Genomic DNA, 10,778 nt, shown 5'->3' with positions numbered 1-10,778 from the left:
TCTCATCTTCGCGACACACGATCCACCCACCCTCGCCATGAATGAATCACTGTCCATGCAAACTACGAAAAAAAAAGCTTAGCTTATACAACGACATCGTTTCAGCACTCGAGAATAATAGCCGTGAGTTCCGAGGAAAATTTAATACTCGTCTGGTGCGCCCACCACGATAAGGTTCCGACGGATGCCTCGCCATACCGAAACGAGACCTCGCGTCTTTGTCATCAGCCCGGGACACAACATGACCTCCCGATCAGACAAGCGTCGTTATCGTCTCTTCTCACTGAAAGCAGCTGTTGTCAACGCCTCGCATCGTCAATATTACCCTCCCACTTTCCTCTCGGTTTACAAGAGTTCTTTCAGTTTTCGCTTCTTTAATTATCGACTTCCCGAATGCCTCACTTTATAAACCGTTGAACTATTTCATAATTAATTACTAATAAATTGCAAAGGATATGGAATAAACCTGCCGTGGCTTAAGGCACTGAAGGAACCGAGGGGAAAAACCCTTCGGACAGGGCAGCGGTTTCAACGGATGGCTCTCCCGAACAATAATCGATCGCCACTTGCGGGTTTCCAAAAAAGTTCTTTAATCATTTCTTGTATCCATACCCTACCTACATTGCCAGCCCATTGCATCTCGTACCACCACCAGGCGACTTTTGTAAATCACGGAATTACCTGTTACACAACATCGTGAACATATTACTTACGGCACATAATTCTACTTCTGTGCACTTTGCCTCCAAGGACTTGAAAAATTCGTAACGAACTACCGGGAATATACCGTCAGCTGATCTCCGTCTCTTCGGTAGGTCGTCAGACGACGCGGGGCCAAGACTGGAGCTGAAGGACGCCTTCTTAGACCACAACTACCTTTTTCCTTCAAATAACATTGCAAAATAAGACACGTGGGGACGAACGTGGCGTACAAATAAATCCTGACGCAACATCGAGGGCTCTTTCAGATACGCCAGTGAGACGAGCGATAAAGCCGCCCGGCGTCGGCTACCGTCTCTCAGCTATCGGCGAGCAAGCGAAGCACGGACACTGAAAGAGAACAACAAGACTGTGACGACAAGATGATTGAGGAGGTCACAAGCGCGAATCTGACCCGAAACACTGTGACCTCAACCACGAACCCTCCCCCACTCTGCTACGTGGCTCCGAATTTCACAGAGGCGCGTTCGGGACGGCAGGACCAATCGGATGATCCGCGCACAAGGGAGTGTTACCCCAGAGGACACGGGAAGCCGAGGCTCCAAGGGTGTGTGCTCTTCCCCACTCCTTGTCTAGTGTCAAAGTCCTTCAATAATTATTAGTATAGGACTGACATGTCCAGTCGGTCTGGACTTAGTCGTCAAGAACGCTGTTCCCAGGACGTACGTGTAAGAAGATTCCTCTCCAGATCGTCAAGGCTTCACAGCAACGAAGACAGTTCACAAATCATAAGTTGTTCGTGGCCTGTGTGAAGGGAAGTATTGGTTCACTCGAGTGACAATAAACATACACACGCACGCACGCACGCACAAGATATAATTCGGGAAGGTTTTGTCTTCTATGGCGAAAAGCAGTAACGACACGTTCACACAAAGGTACAACATCGCTCTGTTCTTTGACAGTGTTAAAGAAAGATTTTGGTAGGAATAACTTTTAAAAAAAAGTCTCAGAATAACACAAAGACCAGTTCTTTGAGATCCTCTAAATTCTGCTAGACTTTACAACATTTTAGTTTCGTTATAAACAAAGTCGCGTAAACATCGTCAAGGAGCGAGGAACAGACGCGTAAGGATGTCAATGAAAGATTTCTCGAAGCGACAATGGCTGACGCTGGTCGTCTTCAGCATCGCCGACTTCTGCAACGCCATCTGCGTGTCTCTGCAGGCGCCATTCTATCCAAAAGAGGTAAGTTCAACTGCATCTAATACAAGGTCTAGTCGGAATTGCGTGTTATTGATAGACGAGCACAAATTCTGGGTTTATCAAACCGCATTACATTTCTTAATACTCCAGAAGCAGATTTAAACGCAGAAAGCGAGTTCTTTAGCAATGCCAAGTGCAAAATATTTAAATAACAAAACTGATTAAATATTTGCAATCTGAATTGTTATACGGCAGTTCAAGGCTAAGAAATAATCTGATGCAGGAGTATTTAAATGTCGCGACCATTTAAAAACCGCTGATACAAACGTCCTTGACAGTACAAACTTCTCCCAAAGATGAAATAGGACTATTTTTTTTCATATTTTAACCAAAATCAACAAAACGTCACACCTTCGTCAATCAGTTAAGAGCACAGAAATAAAAATACCTCAAGGCTATTCAGTGCAGGCGCGTCAGACCAGTTTTAGTCGAAATCGAGTGACCGCGAACTTCCCCGCTCAGAACGCAAGAGGCAGAGACGAAGGATTTACTTTTTTCTCTGACTACAACGTCGACCGTCGATGACTGACGAACAGCAAATTTGAAAGCACGTTTCAGGAAGTGGTCGTGGCCGAATAATATGTTCTATCTGGGCGTTTGCCAGGAGGGACCGACGAGGACCTCAGCGGGCAGAGATTCGAACTGGGATCTCACAAAAAGGAAGCAGTGTAGTGTGGTCGGTCACGTGAGTGGGTAGTGTGGCAGTTGTTATGAAAAGTGGGAGAGAGAGAGAGAGATGACGCAACAAAGGAAGAAAGGATGATGTAACACAGGATGCCTCGACGAGACGCCTCCATCATCAGGGCGACGTTGGTAAACTTCTACCAGACCACACGGCGCTACAGCCCAGAACACAGCCATCTTCGGGCTCACAGCCGTGAAAACCTCCACTCCTAATGCACCAGTCGCCTGTAAAATCTGGACAGAAGAAGGAACAGATAAAACTGAACCATCTTCAGAACGGAATATTCTGACGCAAGCAGAAAACGGAAAACATGATAAGGGCTCTGTTTATTGAAAGTCGACATACACGGAGACGGAACACAACTTTGGACTCATATGACTTAGAGCGCCCTTCCACGGACAACACAGAAGTTTGGCGACAAAGAAATTGCGTGAGGACATGTAACGACGCTGTTTCTGTCACATCGGATACTTACTTCCGAAACATGTCAGGTCGCACTCCTTGGTACCAAGCGACTGATGAACCGTGTGACCCAGTAAGGATCAGATAGCGAGAAGCACGCACCAGTCTGATTCATTTGCGTCGTAGATCAGCAACTGGGTCCTTCAGTGACAGCTTCCTTTCGAGCTCTGAAATGCTGCTTCACGAAAAGAACAAAACAACAGAAAACGCTGCATAAACGTCGTAAGAGTCAGAGAACAGCCAGCAGTCGCTTCAAATTTCTTAATCGTCTTTAAAATTTGTAATTTTGAAAAACTCAGTACGAAGTCCATTTCCTGATAAATATGCGGCGAAGTCGCGAGAAGTGCGAATGTTTCAAATTGTTAATACTTGTATTCCTACAACAACAGATCGCCCTCAGTTCCTTGCGTGGATGCTAAGCGACCATCTCGTCCGAAACACCGTCGCCTTGAATCAGCAGTCGGCGCGATTTATTTTCAGGACGAAGTGGGCATATGCAAGTACCACGTAGATAAGATTGAACGGGAGCGTCACGTTGTAAACCGGAGTTCAGACATGCATTAATTCTGTCTTTGCACATGAGAGGAGCAATTCTTCTCCCTTCGCGTTTTGTACGCAAGAGCTCATGCTTCGGTCGGATCGGCCCATCGCCACCCAGAGGCCAACGTAACATCACGAGAAACGTCCGGCATGAAAACACAGAATCCTGTCGAATGTGACTTGGTGTCGCGATCAAAGAGAGGGTCTGGCGCATTCTAATCTGTTCCTACGTGGTTACTCCGACGAGTACACCCTTCCACATTTGTCTCTCCCTCCAAGCCACGCCACAGGCTTTTGTGACGACGGTGATGAGCAGTGCTGCAGGGACGACCGAAGTTCACAGTCACACAAATGCTCGACCTCAGCGCTGAACGGATAACACTGATAAGGTGGCATCAGTGTCGGAGCAATCACAGCGCGTTTCTGCCTACAAATCATTTCTCTCTCTCTCTCTCTCTCTAGGAGAGCCGAACTCTCGCGTGTGGGGAGAAGAAACGTTAGCACTCCTGTTTCAATTTCGGATCATCCCGGAGACCGGATATTGCGACCGAGGCTTTTTCTCTGTCTCGCCTGGTACAAAAGTTCCGGGCAGTATCTTAACTAGGGCCATGATCGCCTCCTTCCACATCCTTTCCCATCCATTATTCACTGCGGATTCTATCACTCGACACTGTACAAAATGAGCTACTGAAAGTGTCGTCAAACAACCAACTCCGCGTTTTAGATAAGGACAGGCCACGATTATGAAGTTTTGACGCTTCTTTTGGAGTACATAATGCCCAGACGCTGCGCCATTTTCTACCAAAATGTTAGTTTAATTCAATGCAAAATTGTTTTACTAAAAATAAACAGATTTCCCCCGCGTTCTGCGGGATTTGCAGACGCAGAGTCCAGATACTCGAAGCCCAAGTGCCCAAGAAACGGAATATTAGAAATAATTTCTCACTACGACAAATCAAACATTGTCCACTGCGTGACCTCTCGGAGGTTAGCAAGCGACCCAGTAGTTTTATGGCAGGCAGCCAGGAGGCGCCAGTGAAGCTATTGAACCGATACTGTGACGCCGCACGCAGTGTCGGAAGGCCCCAAATCCCGTCACATTGAACCATCAAAGTTCACAATCAGTGTAAGAGAAATGTCTGATAAACGGATCTGACTGGCTGCTTCTTGCAGATTTAGATGCAGAGATACCTCGCCCCGTCTCCTGTGTCCGTGTTTCATCTGCTCAAGACCTTCCGCAAATGATCACAATGTTCCTTTTCACAGCCGGACTCAAAATTTGCTGGTACGCTACGAAAGCAAAGAACACGTTCTGCACATATTAAGAATCGGCTGAGGACATTTTACATCTCCAAAGAAAGTTTGTCCGCGAAGGTCCGACTGACTTCACGACCTGGTTCATCGTCTTACTAAAACAAATTTAATGTGAAGTTATGAGGACAATAAAATAAACTGAAAACGGCACGCGTGTCCACTGTAGATCGCGTTTAAAATTCCCAGCCACTAGACGTCCGAACGTTCAATATCAAGGGCTGTGTTCCGAGACGAATGTGGATACAGCAGGTCAGTTATCACACCGGCCGTGACCCACTTTATCGCATTATCTGTGCAACGGATCGGTCGTTACACATAATTTGTCAGAGACAAACATACTCAAGTCTCTGACATCAATTGGGAGGCTGTTCTGTGTGGACCAACGCGTAACTCGCTGCAAAGACGTGTATCCAGTGAGGAGGGTTAGGAACGTAGGCTCGGAGGGGGCGAGGGCGGGGGCGGGGGCGGGGGGGCTCTGTTGTATACCTGTAGTCTTAGTCTTGGAGCCGACTGGCATTTAAATTCAGACACAAGAGATGATGCACCGTGTAACATTTAAAACGAAGCGACTGTTGACTTGTTCAAAGGTTCTGCCATGGAATTCAACCGCGAAGCAGTTCAATCCAGTCGAAACCTTCACGCCCTACTTATTTAAAACCAATGTTAATACCATCCTCCTACGCACATCTTCCAAGTTCTCCCTTCAATTTTATCGTGTACATATTTCTTCTCTCCCCCCCCCCCCCCCATGTCCCGTACATTCGATGTTCGATGAGCACTACAAAGCTCCTCTTTTCTCTACGTGATCTCCGAGGCATAGCCATCGAGTTCACTCCAAACTTCTCGTATCGTAACGTAAAGTAACCGTAACTGTACGTGATGTTGCAGGCCGAGCGGAAAGGGGCGAGCGCCACGGAGTACGGACTGGTGTTCGGCATATTCGAACTCGTCGTATTCATCATCAGCCCCATCTATGGACAGTACGTGAGTACAAGAGGGCGGTGGGAGAAAGTAGAGATGCATACAAAATTTTCGTAGGAACATGAGAACGAAACAGGTCACTCGGAGTGCAATCAAAGAAAATATTAGAATGGATGATAGACAATGAATGAGAGCGCGGACTGCATGTAACACGGTTCCATAAACGGCGGAGAATTTGACTAGATGAGCGACTATAAGCTTCTACAGTAACTGTGTCGTCTCTCACGTTTCAGCTCAACCGGATAGGCCCCAAGCTGCTGTTCAACGGCGGCATCTTCACAACCGGAGTGTGCGCCATTTTGTTCGGGTAAGCACCTGCTGTTACAATGAAGTTGACTCTGCTTTTCAAAGTTCTGCAGACGCTAAAAGTTGCGGTAATGATGCAGGTTGCTGGACCGAGTTGACGGCCACTACACCTTCATCGTACTCTCCTTCCTGATCCGCATAGTGGAAGCCTTGGGCAACGCCGCGTTCCTCACCGCCAGTTTTGCCATCATTGCCAAGGAATTCCCCGAAAATGTCGCCACAACCTTCGTAAGTATTCCTCGCGGCCAGCAACCTAACCTAACCTAACCCAACATTACGGAGCAGTTCGACTGTCGCCTTTCATGAAGGAGTCACACGAACTCCTCAGATCAGCCAAGACCGTTCCCTTCCCAATTCGCCATTCACTGATAATTCCCTCGTTTAACGCCGTATAACCCGTGTTCTTTAAAATGTTCCCGACACGCGCTCGCACAGGAGGTCCGTTGTTAGTGTCCCGTCTCAGGCAACTCGTGATGTAAAAAGATCTGTTCTCCTTCTAGGCGTCACTAGAGACGTTCTTTGGACTGGGGCTGATCGTGGGACCCACAGTTGGAGGGGCGTTGTACCAGGTGAGTCCAGTTCAGACGAAATCCGATAACCGCGTTGTGTTTCGGTTAATACGGTGTTCTGAAACGCTGGTCTCGAATTTCAGGCCGGGGGATACACGACGCCATTTGCAGTGATGGGGTCGGCGCTGTTCCTTGCCGCCATCATGACGGCCTTCGTGCTACCAGACCACGGAGACGCCGAGGAAGACGCCCAGCAGGGCTGTGAGTGTCCCCTTCGACTTTCCGTCCCCCACACATTGACAAAGAAGTCGCTTAAAAGTGGCACGTCCACTGATTGATAGGCAACTCACGATTGCGTTCCAGCGAGCCTGCTGCAGGTGCTGAAGATCCCGGGCGTGCTCCTGGCTGCGTCCAGCATCATCGTCACGTCCATGAGCATAGGGTTCCTGCAGGCGACCCTGGAGCCCCATCTGCGGCAGTTCGAACTGTCCCCCATGGTGCTCGGTCTCATGTTCGTCATCAACGGGGGCACGTACGCGCTTACGGCCCCCTGCTGGGGTTGGCTGTGCGACAGGAAGCTTAATCCCAAGGTGGCCACCGCAGTCGGCTGCCTTCTCATTATCGTGGGCTTCTCGCTCGTTGGCCCAGCACCCTTCATTCCCACACCCACGTAAGTCTCGATGGGTTTCATTGCACGCATTACATTTGAAAGACGTGTTAAAGCTTTTCAGTAACAGGACCACTACTTTGTTCCAGGATTCTGTGGGTTTCTATTCTGGGGCTCGTGTCCCACGGACTGGGCATCGCTGCTCAACTTGTCGCCTCTTTTACTGACGCACTCAGAACGTCCATGTAAGTCACATCGTGTAAACACGTGTAACCTTGCTCTTCTGTCCTCGCCTTTGAGGTTCCTTCTTGCTCCAACCCATACGTCAGCGCTCGTGATTTTATTCGCCGAGGGGCGTTGCCCCCTCCATGCGACTTCGGACATCTCCACCGTGAAGACATTGTTTACAAAAAAAAATCTTCCACAAAATGCCAGCGTTACTGAGGGTGAAATTCAAAGGAGGCAAATGTTTCCAGATTGTGTGGGTTCCCTAACAACCTCGAGACGTACGGACTGATCTCCGGCCTCTGGACTTCGACGTTCGCCCTCGGCGCCTTTGTGGGGCCCTCCATCGCGGGCATTCTTTACGACAGCGTCGGCTTCAGGAACGGGACCATGTTCGTCGTGCTTCTGAACGTCATAGTGGTAAGCGACCTCAATATCTGTCGCATGCCATCAGTATGATTAGCTACTGACTGTGCCACTGGACACCTGAGTCACCTCACGACCACGGACTGGGGGTGCCAAGGGGGCATAGGGACAGGCGGATGGAAGAAACTACGCAAGAAGGAGCTTCATAATTTGCAGGCCCTACTTTCTGCCAAATATTCGGGTGACGAATTACAATTCTAATCTTGATATCAGACAGGAAGTCGTAGATTCAGTTGGCTCAGGATTGGGTCCCGTGGTAATGAACCTTCGGGTCACGAATAATATCAGCCTCTCTCTGTTGGCTGTTGCAGGGAGTCTTGGTGGTGATATTTATCTGCTGCTCTCGCCAGAGGGTCCCGTACAAGCAAGTCCTGCCGGCAGAGGATCTCAAGGTCAGCATGACGACGTCCGGTTCGCACAGTTCCAGCAATGGCCACGCCGGAGGCAGTGCCATCGCCATCGAGCGTCCTCCGGGCATGAACGGCATCATCACGTGCAACAGCTATAAGAACCGACACGGCACTTGGCATCGCAGGGAAAGTGGGGCCGTGCTCATCGGGCCGTACAGCACCAGCTACGGCAGCTGCGAGTCCAGGGGCTTCCTCGAGAGCGTGACGTAGGGCGAACCAAGACACAACCACGCCGCCTGGCAGCATTCTTCTTTGCAGATCTTGGTACTTTACTGGCGTCCATGTCTACAGCTCAGCGATGTTCTTGTATTCAAACGTCAACGGTAAAAAAGGACAATCTCATAAAGGAGGGGTCTACAAAATGTGTTCCTTGGAGATAATCAAGGGTCGTACACGTCCCTTTTGTCGGGAAGAGAAAGAACGGCAGAGAAATAAACGATATTAAATTAAAAAGTAGAATTTGTGGGTTTTCACGGCGGTGAGAGTGAAGATGGATGTCTTCTGGGTTGGTACGCCGCGTAGTCCGGTAGAATTTTACCGACGTTTCGGAGGTCCTTGCTGCCTCCATCATCAGGGCGATCGCCTTGATGATGGTTGTAGCACGGACTTACCAAACGGTACCTTATATCAGACTACACGGCGCAACAACCCAGGAGACATCCATCTTCGAAGTTGAAATTCTTAAACTTGTATCATCTATTCATCATTTGTGCCTTTAAGGGATAAGAAAACATTTTGTAATTATCGGGATTCGTTGTCTTTCTTCCTCGATCTCTTTTGCGTTCATATTGCCAATATTCCCCCACTTTCAGGATACCTCAAGAATAGTTTTCTCGTGCATCTTCGTCACTGCTATTGGTAACAAAGTACGCGGTATCTGCACAAATAAACTTTTAATTTGTGTAGCGGAAGCACAAATCTGGTCGTGGCGCCGTGGAGGGTCACATCCACGTAGCCAGAATTTACTGAAAGTAGTCGATCATGAGACAAGAGAAGGCTGTGGGACACAGGCAGTGAACGAATGAATGAATGAGTGGAGTGAATGAGTGAAAGAGAGTGAATTCCTCTGGTTTATAATTATAATTTAATTCTATTTAAAGAATGAGACATGCAAATACTTTGAATAAATGACACCTGAAAAGTCCTTAGTAACAGAATATACAGTAATTATTGAACGAGTGTTCCTCGCTTTCATCACGTTTATAAGTGTTACTTCTTACTTGGACAATTTCATTTAATCGTGCCTTTTAACACTAACAAGGATCAAATAATGCAGGATAACTGAAATGAAATATATTCGACCTCGCTGAGTGAGAGTTCAATTTTGTTGCTCTCGTAGCAACTGGAAGACCTGTTTTATAAATCTGTACCCAAACACAATAAAACACAGACGTGTGTTCATACAATTTAAGTAAAAACTGGGGGCCATCACTGGCTTTGTCTTGAAACAAATTAATCCAGTCCACTTTAATAGTATCATATGTGTAGATCTCATCAAATGGTCTCTGTTCAAGTCAGGTTTTATTTAAGAATATATATATTATATAATGGATAATTATTCATATTTTTGTTGAATATTACATGGAAATTCACAGATCTATAATTCTTCCTTTGATTTAATTAATATAACTTCTGAATTTCAGTCATGTCTGTTACATCCGAGGCTGAAGATTTGTCTGAGTGATTATAGCTCACAGTAAAAATTATACCGAGATCTCGTAATTGGCTTTGGGTTGGGTCACTAGCTATTCATATTGCTCCCTTCACCATTGCCGCACCTAGAGTAATTCTGGGACCCACTCAGCCTCCGATACAATTTGTGCCGAAAGATCTTTCCTCGGGGCAAAACGATTAGAGACAGGATACAGAAGTTTTCAGGTTATGATTCTCACAAATTTAGAAAATAACTTGTATCAGCCAATCTCGGTAAGGCTCGTATGGTAGCCATAATTTCTGAGGTTTACTACGTTCTTGCCTTCAATTATTTAACTGTGTATAATTTACACACAACAAAAATTTTACTTTGTCAGTGTACAAACTACTGTTCAACTGTGCTCCCATCTGGTGGTATTCATTAAAATACTGAGGTGCCGTATGCATTTATGTAAGTGCTGTTTTTTGTCACTGTAAATATTCCATCCCTAGTCATTTCAGTACAATCACTAACAAACACTGTATGTTTGCAATCATAAATAAAATATACTGTCAAAAATTCATGTTTCATTTATGGTTTGAATACCCAACATACATACTGCATTCTGTATTAGTTTATATGGCACTGAATTAATTTAACCTTTTATTTAAAGTGGCCTTGTTACACAGGCTAAACAGAAACAAAAACATAAAATCTTTCACTGGAACAACTACAACAAAATATCATGAAGACAAAA

General features: G+C 46.7%; 1 protein-coding gene across 2 annotated transcripts; it reads left to right on the top strand.

Moving 5' to 3' along the window:
- The first annotated feature begins 1,019 nt into the window (after positions 1-1,019).
- On the top strand, positions 1,020-9,901 carry LOC110834828 (MFS-type transporter SLC18B1). 2 transcript variants are annotated; one of them, XM_087346004.1, is made up of 10 exons: positions 1,020-1,905; positions 5,813-5,904; positions 6,139-6,212; positions 6,292-6,439; positions 6,712-6,780; positions 6,864-6,981; positions 7,084-7,390; positions 7,477-7,572; positions 7,804-7,972; positions 8,290-9,901. In XM_087346004.1, the coding sequence occupies exons 1-10, from the start codon at positions 1,821-1,823 to the stop codon at positions 8,596-8,598; spliced, it is 1,467 nt and encodes a 488-aa protein (XP_087202130.1). In that variant the 5' UTR covers positions 1,020-1,820; the 3' UTR covers positions 8,599-9,901. The 2 variants fall into 2 exon arrangements, with proteins under 2 accessions (XP_087202130.1, XP_087202129.1); XM_087346003.1 differs by having other exon boundaries at positions 1,021-1,905; positions 5,813-5,908.
- The last annotated feature ends 877 nt before the right edge of the window (positions 9,902-10,778 follow it).

The sequence above is a fragment of the Zootermopsis nevadensis genome, unplaced genomic scaffold, assembly GCF_977971745.1.
Source record: "Zootermopsis nevadensis isolate Lab colony 2312 unplaced genomic scaffold, Znev_1.0 Znev_ptg000010l, whole genome shotgun sequence".
Taxonomy (NCBI): Eukaryota; Metazoa; Arthropoda; class Insecta; order Blattodea; family Termopsidae; genus Zootermopsis; species Zootermopsis nevadensis.
The sequence above is the reverse complement of the archived record's forward strand: the minus strand, read 5'-3'. Positions and strand labels throughout refer to the sequence as shown.

What these genes read in the sequence shown, in the direction of transcription:
- LOC110834828 (XM_087346003.1), top strand. Translation starts at nt 1,792, where the DNA reads ATGTCAATGAAAGATTTCTCGAAGCGACAATGGCTGACGCTGGTCGTC. An exon ending in AAAATGTCGCCACAACCTTC is followed by an intron (nt 6,440 to 6,711) that starts GTAAGTATTCCT and finishes TTCTCCTTCTAG; the next exon opens with GCGTCACTAGAGACGTTCTT. An exon ending in GGAAGACGCCCAGCAGGGCT is followed by an intron (nt 6,982 to 7,083) that starts GTGAGTGTCCCC and finishes ATTGCGTTCCAG; the next exon opens with CGAGCCTGCTGCAGGTGCTG.